General features: G+C 34.7%; 2 protein-coding genes across 2 annotated transcripts; both read right to left on the reverse strand.

Moving 5' to 3' along the window:
* Nucleotides 1-249: 249 nt before the first annotated feature.
* On the reverse strand, nucleotides 250-11,830 carry tctn2 (tectonic family member 2). Its single transcript, XM_026240659.1, has 18 exons — nucleotides 11,706-11,830; nucleotides 11,322-11,435; nucleotides 10,916-10,989; nucleotides 8,786-8,987; nucleotides 8,326-8,426; nucleotides 6,431-6,630; nucleotides 5,854-5,974; nucleotides 5,616-5,754; nucleotides 5,082-5,162; nucleotides 3,360-3,473; nucleotides 3,189-3,263; nucleotides 3,009-3,098; nucleotides 2,808-2,925; nucleotides 2,609-2,712; nucleotides 1,552-1,699; nucleotides 1,287-1,430; nucleotides 1,048-1,136; nucleotides 250-572 (listed from the first exon to the last, which is right to left on the reverse strand). Exons 1-18 carry the CDS (start codon nucleotides 11,791-11,793, stop codon nucleotides 451-453), a joined length of 2,124 nt encoding a protein of 707 aa, XP_026096444.1. The 5' UTR covers nucleotides 11,794-11,830; the 3' UTR covers nucleotides 250-450.
* A 604-nt stretch (nucleotides 11,831-12,434) lies between these two features.
* On the reverse strand, nucleotides 12,435-14,688 carry LOC113068080 (C-C motif chemokine 19-like). Its single transcript, XM_026240661.1, has 4 exons — nucleotides 14,496-14,688; nucleotides 13,479-13,590; nucleotides 13,154-13,274; nucleotides 12,435-12,721 (listed from the first exon to the last, which is right to left on the reverse strand). Exons 1-4 carry the CDS (start codon nucleotides 14,569-14,571, stop codon nucleotides 12,689-12,691), a joined length of 342 nt encoding a protein of 113 aa, XP_026096446.1. The 5' UTR covers nucleotides 14,572-14,688; the 3' UTR covers nucleotides 12,435-12,688.
* Nucleotides 14,689-15,407: the final 719 nt, after the last annotated feature.

Raw genomic sequence — 15,407 nt, forward strand, 5'->3', positions numbered from 1 at the left:
GTGGAAAAAACAATATAATAATAACAATTATTATTATGTGATAGTTTGTGCATATATCATAATGTATGTATGAAACTAAATAGTGTTTTACTTATGCAAATAATGATATTATAAAAATGTATATTGGTTTTGTTGCTATTATTATTATCATCATTAGTTATTATTATTATATATGATAGTTTGTTACATATATAGGAGAGTAAGAAACAAAACATTGTGTTTACATATGAAATGTATAATTTTTTTTTATTTTGCATTCTATATTTAATAAAAAAAATAAAAATCCAAAAGTTCTTTGTACATAATAAACGTGACCTACAAAAGTTTTCAAAACATAATAAATAATTTGTAAAAAAAAAAATGTACAAACCAGAAAAGGAAAATAAATAATATCTTTACACCTATTTACAACTGCATTTCAAATTCAATTTGATAGATCATTGATTTCTTTCACAATGAAGCACTATTCCATGCCTGTCTGATTTGTCTCCATGGAGTTCCTAAAACAGACGCAGCAATGAAGAAGAACACTAGAATGAGACCTTTAGCCAGGGCCTGGGAGTACGGCTCACCTGCAGGAAAAGAAAAAATTCCAAATTCATAGTTTAAGACTGAATAAAGGTTTACTGTTACAATTTTTTTTGTGAAAGAGAAACTATATGATTAGGTGCTGTGCAGCTCACCTAAACACTTCTGCAGTGTGAATAATTAGATTTTGAAAGCATAAATATTTTGTTGTCCCCAAATATGGGCTCATAACAACTGCCTACACAAAAATTGCAAAAATGATGTTTAAAGTAGTTGTAGAGGAGGTCTAGCATGTCACACTACTGTTAGTGCTTCATATTTCACATAAACTATCCAAATATACCAAAACGTGAGCAATAACTTATTTTAAAAATGTGCTATAACTTCAGCACAGATTCCAATAAATAGAAACAAAATGACATAGTACATTAAGTGTTGCTGACCCTTTCAACAGAACAGAGTTTTTAAGGTTATTTCGGTCTCATTCTATTAGTAACCATGAGAAGCCCAAGCCCTCACCAGTATAGTATCTTGTGAGAGGAAAAGCCAGCTCGGGCCAGCAAACATCGTTCCTGTCACAGTCAAACTCGGTGAAGTTAATACTGAACCTGCAGCAGAGAAGAGAAGATACCCCAATAAACCTTCAGAGTTCAATTCAAACTGTAAACAAATACCTTTAGAAATTAAAATGCAACTGTTTCTATACAGTAATCTGACTTTTGTGTGTATGTGTGTGTGTGTGTGTGTGTAGGACCCACCTGGATCTAGGGGGTTGTTTAATGAGAGGATTATCAGTAAAGGTCACAGACGAGGTCACAGGGAAATTCTGCATTAGCTCTGGGTTTAAACACGGGTTCACCCTTCCCATACCACAATCTATCCTCCATGTTGTTTCTATTAAACTGAAAATTGGAAAAAGAGTGAATGCAACACAGAACATTCTTAAACTATCAGAAGTCTGTATATGCATCCAGACATCACGCTCGAACATGAATGAATATCTATCAGGAAGCAGTCCTGTACCTAATCTCCACTGCCTGGATGAACGTCTGAGGCACACCCTGCACACTTCCCATGATGCCGCTCCACACGTGGATGCGGAGGTGTGTGGGAACAGCTGAGCACTCTCCAGTGCTGTTCTCTGCTGGCTGACTGGAGTTCTGCACTGAAGCTGAAATATAGGAGCAAGAATTGTTTTCATTCAAACACTTAAAGCACTAGTCAGCTTTTTTATGTTTTTGAAAGAAGTCTCTCCTGCTCATCAAGGCTGGATTAATTTTGATCAAAAATACAGTAAAAACAGTAATACAGGGAAATAATATCGCAATTATATACAATTCACAATATATGATTATATTGGGATAAAATGTTTTCTATTGGAACATACTGTATCATTTTCAAATCTAATTTATTCCTATGATGACAAAGCATCATTACTCCAGTCTTCAGTGTTATCATAATAATTCTAGAAACACTTCCTATTATTAGTAATGTTCAAAACAAATGGAAACCATGAAACACTACCATTTAAAATTTTGGGGTAAGATTTTTTTTTTTTTAAAGAAATGAATTCTTTCATACAGCAAAAACACATTAAATTGATCAAAGATGACAATAAAGATGGTTCTTATCTTCTGAAATTGATATTCCTCCTAAAAAAATCCATCACAGTTTCTGCAAAAATACTATGCCACAAAAACATTCTTTTTTACACTGATAATAATAATAAAAAAAAACTATAATAATTGAACAGTGCACACCTATAATGACTTGTAACAAATGAACACCAAATCAGCATTTCTCAAGGATATTGTGACACTAAAGACCAGAGTCAGCTTTGAAACACAGGATTAAATTATGCTTCAAATTATATGAAAAAAAAAATTTAATTGCAATAATACAAATTTTGTAAATGAAAATGCTTTTTAAAAAATGATTCCAAAAAATGTGACCGGCAGTGTTCAGCCAGACCGAAAATTAAAGCTGCAACTACACATTTTATAAGTCAAAGTATCACTAGACTCTAAAACAGTTTGATATATTATACATATCACAGATAATTGTACGATGCAGTGCTCACTAGTAATGTTGACCCAGTCTGATAGGTTGGAAAAGTTTGGTGTTCCTGTTGTGGAGACGAGTGTAGCAGGCACTAATCCAGCAAGGACACCATGCACTGTTTCTCTGTGAAACCACACACAAAAGAAGCCTTTTCAGATGAAACTGGTCTACAGGAACCTACTGTATTGTGCTCAAAACTCTTCAGCAGTGTTTCTCACCTCAACTGACTGCACTGCTTCATATTCAGCAAACTCGCAGGAATCATACAGCCTGATGTGGAGTTGATCCCAAACAGAGCTGGTCTCACTTCAGCAGAGGAGCACAGGCCATCTCCACCTGCGGAGAACACAGCACAGGATCAAACTAAGGTCTTTTTGGGTAGTGGTTTAATATAGATGAATATGCATTGGCTGCACTACCTGGTTGCCAGAGATTGATCTGGGCCCTCAGTATATCTTCTGTATCAGAGACCAAAATACCACCAATCACTGGCGTCTTCACCTGGTAACCTGTACAAACATTAGGAGAAAAAGTGTAATGCACAATAAATCATTGTTCCTGAGCATCTCAAACTGATGAATCATGGGAGTTCCTTTAACCTGGACTGCCAGAATTCGACTGAGATGTTTCATTTGCATGCACAAACACTGCAGAGTATCTTCTGGTCAAAGATACTAGACGGGACACAAAAGAGAAAGAGAGAAAAATGTTAGGAAGTGCATAAGAAAAGTGCAGTGCAGTGCAGAGGTGTGTCATATTGTGAGACTCACCAGGTACAGTGATGTTCGCAGACGTCCGTGTCACAGTAATTTCAGTGAGGCCGTTCTCTCTCCAGTAAAGAGTGTAACGCAAGGCCACAACAACATTACCACACTCTTGTGGCGCTTAAAAAACAAAAACAATAATAATTACACAATGAAAAGTTTTCCAACTTTACACTTCACTTCATTCTTGACAACAATGGTACTAAAAGAGAAATGATAGTAATACTTTCTGTGTTATTATTTGCTATGTAGACTACCATTCAAAGGTTTGGGATCTTTTAAAGATCACCAAGACTGCATTTATTTTCCCACATAGAGCAAAATAGTAAAAAAATACTATTTAAAAGAATTGTTTTCTATTTAACTACATTTAAAATATCATTTACTATGTAATGCATGTAATCATTACTCCAGTCTTCAGTGAACGTGATCCATGTGTTTTTGTTTTTTTTCTTCTTTTTTTTCTTCTTTTTTTTTATAAAGCATATTCCACATGTTTTTTTACTCCAGTAAAAAAATTGTTTGGGGGTTAAAGCAAAAAAAAAAAAATCCTGAGCCTGAACTTTTTTTCGGGGGGTGGGGCAGCAATGCAATGCAATGACTGTGGCAGGCAACTTTAACATTAGAAAGGATACTATGGCAAAGTTATTGCCATCTTTATTCAAACTGATTTTCCTTTTCATGAATATATGGTTGACCTGAAGTATGAAAGCTGTGTCATATTCTTTGAAAATTATAAGCTAAATGATGAGCTATATCACCACCTATCGACACTAGGATTGTGACAATACACTTAGCTCACAAGATGAGACAAAATAGGTTCACTAGAACATGACTGATATATTTTAATACTATTTTTCCGAAATTTTCAATGACAACATTTTTGTGTTTTAATTACAAAAAGTAAAACAATGCAGTTATAATTATAAAATATTTAAACTAATCTAGGGTTGTAACTAATGACTATTTTGGTAATCAAGTAATCTACTGATTATTTTGACAACTGATTAATCTGATTTGTTTTAGTAACACAAACAGACCTAAGTGAAAACCAGGCTTTAGTATGACTTTATATATAAACTAACGATGAGGCAAAAATAATTGGTTCAAATAAAATATCAAAATCAAGAAATTACATGATTGTATTGAACAACACTGTTAAAATGCATAATATAATATGCCTATACATTATATGAATATTACCAACTTAAGTCCATTACGTATGAAAACAAATACCCACAGAGGGCGCCAACGGCACACTTTACAGCGTGATTTGTTCTGGCAATCACATAATTAATTAATCTGGGCACTTTACAAAGCTCTGCTGCTTTAGAATGAGCTTTTCTATATAAATATGCGCTATCTTTGACCATCGCGCCTCGCAGCTTTTTGTCGCGCTTCTCCATTCATCGGGGCTATGACTCTGCAATTGGATACTATTATGTGTCTCCTGTTTATAAGAGCAAAACATTCTGACTGGCTAGTAATGTTAGTATGGTTGAGAGTGAAAGCTCCTCCTCTCATGGCATTGATAGGCGAACTCATGGACCTGAGAGAGATATCAATGAACAATTTTTTTTTTCCGGATTGGTGCCAGAGAACTTTAAGCCCTGATTATTGATATTTTTTTACTATGTTATTAATCTAAATATATTTAAAGGTAATATAATTCTAATATTTAGATGTAATATATAAAAAATGACTGCTGGAAATGTTCATGCAACTGACCAGATATAGGCTCACAAGAATTTGCCAGAAATAATCTGAGGTCATCGGCCATTTCGTCCATAACAGTGACTGTGACGATACCTGGAACATATGCAAGCATATGAACAGTCACACATAAGCATATTTGCATGCATGCATGCACAGAAAGACAATAATACAATCAATAGTCTTAAGCACTATTTACCTATCTACAGCATATTACTGAGGGTAGACTATAACCACACTATCCTTTAAAAGTGTAGTGTTGCATTTTAAAACTGCTAAATTGCGTAATGTGATATTAGATTTTTTTTTCTCTTCAGAATATTTTATCATATACGGATGCTTTTTTGATTATGTAGGTTCAGGAATTTCATGCACCTTTTTGCAAAACCTTTGTAAATACATTTGAACCTTGAGTTATTACAGGACCGATAAGAATAGTTGGTACTGATGGTATAATGTATCACTTTGTAATATGTGGTTGATGTTCTTGTGTCTGGTTGTGATGATAAAAGGAGGATAGGAAAGAAAACTGTTAAACTGTATCTGTACCTCCCAATCCATCTTTAATATCCACTCTCAGGTCGTCAGGTGGTGCCGGACAGGACTGTAGACTCCTCACGCACTGAGACTCAAAGTTTTCCAAAAATGCCACCGGAGCATTTTCCGCACACTGACCCAGTCCAGAGTTCTGCTCACAAGACAACTGGGATTAATATTCATATCACATGCATGAATGTGCACACTCATATAAATAAATACATGCACTAGCAATGTTGCTGCATCCGACCTGTGGGATGGTGACGTACTGGTCCTCCGTTGTGAATATTGGATCCCCCTGGCGGTAGTTAATGGGAGGTACAGGAGCCGTCATCTGCAGGGCTTGGAATGATGGACTAGGCTTTGGAGAGCTGTAAAAACACATGCAAATGTAGAAAATCACCAAACATTTTGGGATCAGTAAATTTTTTTAAAGAAATTTGTATTTTATTTAGCAAGAATGAATTTTATGCATTATATGCATTCTGTTCATCAAAGAATCCTGATGAATCACAAGAAATGTTTGTGGAGCACTAAACCAGCATATTAAAATGATTTCTGAAGGATCATGTGACACTGAAGACTGGAGTAATAACTGTTGTAAATTCAGCTGCTTTGTCCTCACAGGAATTAGTTACAATTTTAAATATAAAACAGAGAAGCATTATTTCAAATAATAATAATATCAATAAATCACAATATCAATGTATTTGGTTAAAAAATAAAGTGTTGGTGAGCAGAAACTGTACTGACCCAAAACTTTGTATATTTTTCATTAAGTGTAATAACACATGAATTTAGTCATAAACAAAACTTCCTCTCCTTACACTGTCCCACCATTGTAGAAAAGTCCCAAAAAGGGGTTGTTGTCCAAGGGGGAGGTGACACAGAGGAAGGGGAACCAATCAGGGTCATTTTCAGAAGACTGAGCTGAGCACTGATACTCTGGAACAGGACTGAAACTTCCCCCGAAAGGTCCAGGAAGACACTGAGTCGCAAACAACCCCAGAACTTCTTGAGTACAGTCCTGAAAAACAACAACAACAACAACAACAAACAACCTGTCATAGATAGAAAACCTCAAGGCTTCCTGATTCCCCATGTTAATATTTGCCACTCAGATCAGCTTTATGTAATATTTATTGTGTAACTGAGATTTGTTATAGCACTTGTATACTGTTGCTCTCCTGTTCGTCTGATTGCTTCTATTGTTCTCCTCATTTGTAAGTCGCTTTGGATAAAAACGTCTGCTAAATGATTAAATGTAAATGTAATGAAACATCCCATTGAAATGAATTATAGATTGCCTTGAACAGCATCATTTTTTGTAAAATGTGCACATAAAATTAATTATAATTTTTTTTGGGCTATTATTCTAATGAATTGGGACACAGCAAGTAATTTTTTAAATAAGATTATTAAACTATGCAGTAAATGTTGCTAAACCAGGGGCCTATACAACTCTCCTTAGATTTCATCCTAAAAGTGTTCGTACACACAAAATCCAGAACCTGCGCAAAAATCCCGTTATAAATTAATCAGGGGACGACTGTACGTGTATCTCCACCCCGTCTCCTCCCCAAAATCACCATTTATGGAGCTTATAATGCCTAGTTTTACTATACATAACCTCATTTGCATATTATTTCCATTCATATTCCCATCCATGTGATACCATTTAATAGACAAGTAAATATGACTATAATTAGACAAGTAAATATGACTATAAATGCTATTTGTGCCATACATTAGCCTATTTTTATTGCTAAAAATCACCCAATGTCCTTGTTATGTTTAAGAATAAATATATCAAAAATATCCATAAAAACAAAAAATGGTTATCAGATGTTTCAGTTGTTTTAAACAATTCAAATCAAATTACATTTATGCAGTTAAGGTGAACATCTTTTAGCTCTTTTGAGTGAAAACCGATAGGCCTGTGTAAACACAATTGTCTGACTCAGCACATCACTGACATTTTAAAAAGGAAATCCTAAATCTAACCATTTTCCTTAAGTTGTATTCTTCAAATTCAGTGGTATTTTTCATAATGTTGTGGAGATGCCTACACACGACAGCAACCTCTGTGCAGCTGCAGTTGTACTGAAATCTATTATAATTGGACATATCCAAACCGGACAATAGACAGTTTGACAGCAGTGTCCACACACCATAAGTGTGCATTATTGATCATTGTTCTCACTAAATATTGATATTTTCTCATAACATGAGATCTGCAGTTTAGTTTAAAAGATGTATTATTGTGCACCTATTGTACTCTTTGCTGTGATTGGAACAGCCACAGAAAAAGTGTTCAAGTGCATTCACTATAAATGCGTCTAAATTCATAGAATTTGGGTTTAACTTCTGCGTAATGACTTTCTATAATTTCAGTGCTAATGAGAGTAAATGTACCAAATGAGTTGAACAGAGTCTAAAAATGTTCTCTCGCCAGGAAAATGTGTGTGTGTATGCACAGTCAAAAGCATCTGTACAGTGTGCACATAAAGTATTTATGCCAAGTTTTCTTTTTTATAAATCCAAGATAAGTGCATGAAAAAAATGGCGTACGCACATTTCTATGCCCATTTTGTTCATATGCAATGTTTATATAGGACGGATCATTAACGTGGGGCTTAGCAAAGAGTAAACCGCAGAATGCCAATGAAAAGGACAGATATATTAAAAACAGATATTCAGCTGTCTATGCTTTAATTATTACCTGGTCACAACAGCAGTGTATGTCACACTGGCCTGGGGAAACATCACATGGGCAGCGGCCGAGAGGCTCAAACACTTGGTTGGGAATGATGGTTTTATTTTCTGCAAATAAATAAAACACACACAAAAGACTTTATTTTATATCGTATACGAGCATTAAAGTATAATGACAGCTCTATGAAATAGTTTAGTGGCACCATGGTATAAAAAATGGTATTGAAGTGTATAACATTGCATTCAAGGAAAATACATGACATGGAAACTGAACCCATGACCTTGCTGTTCCTAAAGCAATGCTCTACTGCTCGTAGTGTTCCTCATTTGTAAGTTTACTTCTGCTAAATTAATGCAGATGTGAATGTTTCAGTGACAGGAACTCAAACGTATATTTCATGGTACTCCAATATGTACAGGATGTACTGCAGAACTTCATATTCAGTTCCATGAAATCAGACACTAACCAGACGGGGGTTTGTTGGGTACGATCTGGGCATAAATCTGGGTCTGTATAATGAGTGAGGCTTTGGGAGTTTCATCCATGCATGCAGACACGAGGAGAGTCTCCTGGAGACACAGCGGCTCCAGACAGCAGTCCGGGACAGATGTTTCATTCCCACACAGCTGCAGACTGCGGTTTAGACTCAGTCGCACCAGCATGGCATTCTGATATATTAATAATAAAGAGAGAATATAATGTTGTTCAGTAGTGCAACACACCAGTACGGAAGGTGTATTGTCTCATTGTTTAAAATAAATTCATACTTTTTTTTTTTTCAGAAAAGATGCATTAAATTAAAAAAATAGTGACAGTACAGACATTTATAATATTGCAAAATATTTGTATTTATTTTATATAAAAGTTTTTCTTTTGAACATTCCATTAATAAAGGAATCCTGAAAATAACTGTAAAAATATTATAACAGAAATATTAAGCAACACAACTGTTTTCAGGATTGATTATAATCATATAATGTTTCTTGAACAGCAAATCAGCATATTAGAATGCTTTCTGAAGAGAAACGTGACACTGAAGACTTTTTGGTTTATGTGTGTTCTCAGGCAGAGGTTTCAACAAAACAATAATCAATGTCATTAAGTGTTATTAGGAAAGCATTGATTTATACATTAAGGAAACCAAGTGTAAAAATGTACAATTAAGCCGCTCCTTCTGCTCAGGATTCTGCTTAAGGTGATTCACGAAATAATCATGATTCAAAACACCTACCACAATTTTGTAAGTGGTATGACATTGCAGTTTGTCAAACTAGAAAGTCAGGGATATTCCCATCAAGTTTACACCAGAAGTCAACCAGATGAATTATGGTGACATCTAGATTTTATAAGAACAATAAATAAATAAACCTTTTTTCTTTTCTTTTTATCAGATCCATTCCATGATTTGAGCTGAAGCAAATACTACAGTATAATAATTTAAAGTGTCATTTAAAAGGAAAAGTATTATGAATAATTTTACTACCCTTTTGGATGTTATAATAAAGCCATCTCATTAAATATCTTGCATGACAAGATATTTATTGAATTCATAGTACTGGTCCGTTTAGGTGTATCGACTAAGAACTGTGAAAAATGTACATTCACACCGTTGAAAACTTTGGAGTCGGTACGATTTTTGAAATGTTTATTAAAATAAGTCCCTTCTTCTCACCAAAACACATTTGATCAACGATACTGTAAAAACAGTAATATTGTGAAATATTGTATATAGCATTACTTCAGTCTTACGTGATCCTTCAGAAATCACTCTAATATGCTGTTTTTCTGCTCAAGGAACATTTCTTATTATTATCAATGTTAAAAAAAATTGTTGTGCGCCATATTATTTTTGTAGAAAATGTGTAAAAAAAATGTATCACGATTCATTGATTATTTGAAAATTCAAAAGAAATGAGAAATAGAAACTGTTTATAACATTGTAAATCTCTTAACCATTCATTTTGATCAACTTAATGCATCTTTGCGCTTCCTGACTGTAAATGTTGGAACATTCACATTTATTCTTGGAAGATGCTTTCTTACTGCAGCACCTTACAAGAAAGTGACACATCACATCAGTGAAAATGACCAGAAAAAGGAACTAGGGTACTGCGATTTAAACTTGTGTAGAAATAATGCCGACACCTGTGCCGAGGTGAAATGGAAAGCAAAATGAGAAATTAGTTGGTAAGTTTTCCCTAAAAGACCACTAAACTTGCCCTGGACATGTTCTGCAGCTCATATAAAACTATGTTTAAACTATTTGCCTGACAAGGCTAAAAAAGAAAACAATGGGGGAATTTCAGTCGTGCACAAAAACGTTATGCGTAGGTGAATATCACACCCTGCTTAATGACAGGTTGTCTGGAATAAAGGTTAATAACACAGATTTCATTTCCCTGATATTTCAACGGGGATTTTACAAGCTAATTGCTTGCTGTGCTGATGCTTGTTTACTGCTGTAAATTCTTTCCATGTTGCCCACAATTGTCCATGTTGCTGATTCTAACTCCTAATCAAAATGAAGACAGATATTTAATTGTTGCCTCTCAAAATACTACATAAACCTACCATTGATGTGGCAGGATCAACTCACCTTCCCAATTAATTCATTTGAAAGATTCCAGTGTGTTTGAGAAACCAGCCTACAGGACGATGACGGGATGCTCCCTGAAGACGTTCACAAAGAAAACATTCATTAAAGTTATCATTTTTATACAGTTACTAAAGGTGTCGGCAAAATGAATAAACATACATAGCACATGAAGCCTAAAGTAAAGCCAGACCTAATGTCACTTTTGATTCATGAAAAAAGACATGGAAAACTAAAGGGTCCAAAAAAAAAAAGAGAATTATTCATGACTAGAACATCATAACAGCATATCTGGGTATTTAAACACAACTTTGATGCCCAAACACTAGATTTCTGAAACACATATATTTGTTCATAGCAGTTAAAATGCAGTTATTATAGCATCGACATGATTTGAAAAAATGTCCACCTGTTGCATTCGAGGATGAAACAACACTGAGGCTGAAGGAAATGCCAGACAAGTTTCCAACCAGAAAGGATGAAACTCTCGGACCAGATGCCAGAATAAACGCAGGCTGAAACACTGAAATAACCATACATTTATATTACCTACAGATATACATTTGTGTATGTATATTTGTACTGTTGCGTTTTGAATAAAATGGCTTATTTAAATACTCTTTATGTTTTTAATACATCATTAATGTACATGTCTTAAATGTACGTTCAGCTGTGCTTCTCCATGGCAACAAGTTGTTTGCTAACAGTTATCCAGCTAACGTATAGCTAACTTTGTTTTGGGATTCACATTGACTGTTTTTACTGATATTTAATTCGCTCAAAGCTCACTTACCAACATTACAGATAGTTCCGTCACTTAACAGCATAATAATTATACACAGAAAATGAAATACGACGTGAGAGGATAATAAGAGTGCCATAATGTGGCGGTGGTTTAGTGAATGCTCTTCTTCGTGTGGCACGGCGGCGCTACACAGAAGAGATCACCTCATTAGCGCCACTCAGAGGCTTTGACCGCTGGTGCGTGTGCTTCATGGACCTCGAAATTTGAGGAAATTAAATCAGACAGATAAGATTACCTAAAGAAGCAGCTAAAATCTAAATGCAGAGGGCAGACACTAAATTAAGTCTTTATGGACTTCTAAAAGATGTATTTTAGGGTTAGGATTACTCTACAATTAACTTTAAGGACCCACTAAGAAGTTCCCTTTTACACACATTTGTGTGTTTCTAACTCATTTGGGTACAGATGTTCATTTGGGTACGAATTAGTGTATAAAGATGAAAAAATGGTTCATAAAGAGACTGTGTAAACAATACTTTTACAATAAATTACAATAATTTTATTCATAATTATTACTTTTTAAATTTAGGGTTTTGGAGAGTTTATGGTCATTTTATTTAGTATTACAGTGTTAGTGATAGTATTATAATTCCCTACTTAGATGAATGTGTGTGAGAACTGTTTTAATACGCAGTTTACCATGTGTTTATCCATTTAGCATTTCTATGAAGTCAGGACTTAAAAAAAAAACAAAAAAAAACAATCACACCAATATTTCTTGTCAACCAATTTATTTTCTTTAAAAACACAACAAGATGATTATCAAAATAGTAATAAAAAAAGAGTAATATGTTCACACTACAGCAGCTACTGTGAAGATCAGACAACTTGAAGGGGTTTGATCATTTAGGTTGAAAATGCCGAAAGTGGAAGAACTGAAATGTGTTCCAGAAACTGAAGTGAGCTATGTCACGATGACTCTATCAGCTGCCATTAAAAGTGTATATGTAGGTGTATGTGTTCAATCAAGATTAGAACTTCTTCAGGGCGTCACAGCGTTTATCCTGAAATAAAAGAATACAGAGAAAACCATTAGTTACAGCCTGCTCATAAAGAGGTGTTACACTGTTACTTGACTTGAATTTAATTGTAAATATTGATTTGCTGCACATGTAAAATGCAGCATGCACCACAGTCTGAGTCCTCATTGTTGGTGGTCGGCTTAAAGCTTTGCCGTAGGAGGGTGTTTTGGCTTGTGGTTTCACAGCTCAATAGTTTGTGGTTTTGTATGAGTATGACTATAACATCCAAATTGTGATCTACTATATATAAACAATGTCATGAGTCAGATGAAAACCAGAAAAGAGAAAGTGGCCTGCTGCAGGGCTCGTGCCATAACAATGATGAGCTGTTGTGCAACCAGCTTTATGTCATCAGATACTACAGAAGATGGCTGAGGAAACGAAACTGTGAGGAATCTGCAGTGAAGTACATACATGAAATTTTTCTTCTTTGCACTTCTTGAGCCTAGTGTCCAGAAACTTGATCGCCTCTTTTACCCAGTGCTCTTCTGCTGCAGGTGGGGCACACAGATTCAAACCTTTCCTTGTTACGAATCTGAAAGGGAGTTGAGTTTTGCACATTATTTGGCTAGAACAGTAGACAATTCAAGCACTGTTCTGTTGAGCGCAATGGAATTCCCCAATAAATAGGCTCTTTCACATCTGCTTTGTTTGAAAATGGGATGGCAAATAGTTTAATCCACTCCCAGGCTCCCACACATGAGCCAGTCTAAAAGTTTCCCATAAAGAATATACTTACACAACAGCATCTAGGGAGCAGCCGTCAACTTTGAACTGCTTCCGGTGAGTGAGGAGGACACGTTTCGGGATGGGTTTGTGGCTAACCGAAAGGCAACAGTCTGCCTGAGCGTCTGAGAAAGATTGAGACACAAGAGAAATAAAAAAACAATAAGGGTTGGAAGAAGAAATGGAAATACAGGTCTGCTTCTAGAGTAGTCTGAAAACTTCTGTAAGGAAAAAAGAAAGTGTCGGCACAAATATATAGTTTTCAATAAACCGAAACATACGTGCAATGCACAGCTGGAATAGTGTGGGACTAATAACTAACTACAGTACAAATAAAAAGTTCATTGTCATAACTGTTTACAGTTGTTTAAGATATGCTAATTATATATAATATATTTTATTATATATATATATATATATATATATATATATATATATATATATATATATATATGTGTGTGTGTGTGTGTGTGTGTGTGTGTAAATTAAAATATATATATAAATACATTTTAGGCTCGTTTTAGGCATTTGAATTAAATCTAATTTATATTTTGAATATTAAATATATATAGGATTTCTCAAGACTATTTCAAATTGATTGTTAAAAAAGTGTTATATTATTAGTTATTAAATTATATACATTTGCTTAAAATATGAATAGTATATATTTAACTTTTTTCTTTTTAATTTATAAACAATATGTCATAAAAATAATAATTTAATTTTTAATAATATGACATACATATATATATATATATATATATATATATATATATATATATATATATATATATATAGAATAAATTGACTGATCTCTGTTGGGATGAAGCACAGTTTGAATCGTTTTAGATGATTCGATTTTAGTTCAATGTATTAAAAATGTATTAAAAGATCACTAACTAGAATTGATGAGATGTTGCACATCTGCTATCATATATAAATGATAAGAAGAAATAAAAGAGTAATAAATAGATCATATACACCATACACTCATGAAGTACATAAAACAGATAAAGAAAACATGACGTACCCGCCGGACTGCTGTAGAGAATGAGTGCCAACGCACAGAGGATCACACTCAGCACAGATACGAGGGCTGAAGCCATGGTAACCGCCACAGAAGATGAGATGGAGGAACAAGTGTCTCGTCTGTCCTGCTGAAGCAGCTGGAGGATCTATGGCTCTTCTCTAACACTCTCCTCTCACTGCTCCATCACTCCCCTGCTTTATAGGACAGTCTTAAGTTTCATTTTTACACAGATGTTTGTCATAGTCCCTCCCCTGTCCTGCAAAAAAGAAATGTCAGAGCAAGAGGTTGTGACCTGGACAAAACAAAACAATTTTTTTTTGAAAGAGGGCCGATTTTATGACACAATGCATCACATTCTGTGTATCGGTTCCATGCTTTCTTTTTTTGTTATCTGCTTGAATCCAAATAGAAACTCTTAATAGACTCAACAGACTGACAAATGTTTTGCTATGACTGAAAAAGCAATTCAGATAAACCTGACAAACTGTTTGGTCATCTTCTCGATACTGATTCTTGTAAACACAAAGCTGGGGATTCCACTGGGTTAAAAAAAGATACAGATCCACTGTTAATGTTTACTTAGTGTTGCAAAGTTAATTATTATTTGTGCATGTGTTTGAGTGGAAAGCACACAGTGAATTCTGTTGGGTTTATTGTACAAGCAGAAGTTTATAAGTTATGTCTGATGTCTATAATGACACAGATGTTGAGCAAACCTGAAAGTGTTGTGGTATAAACATGTCTTTATATGAAGCAGTGATATTGTGCATTTGGATCAGACAGGAAATTCCCAGCAATTTCAGGTGGCGCACGTTCTTTTTATATGTGCCGCTTATCAGGGATCATCTTTACTCAAGCATTTGGTGTCACACATTTTTGAACAGGACTTTGGAATAGACATATTGCTGTAAG

The sequence above is a fragment of the Carassius auratus genome, linkage group LG30F (assembly GCF_003368295.1).
Source record: "Carassius auratus strain Wakin linkage group LG30F, ASM336829v1, whole genome shotgun sequence".
In the NCBI taxonomy this organism is placed as follows: Eukaryota; Metazoa; Chordata; class Actinopteri; order Cypriniformes; family Cyprinidae; genus Carassius; species Carassius auratus.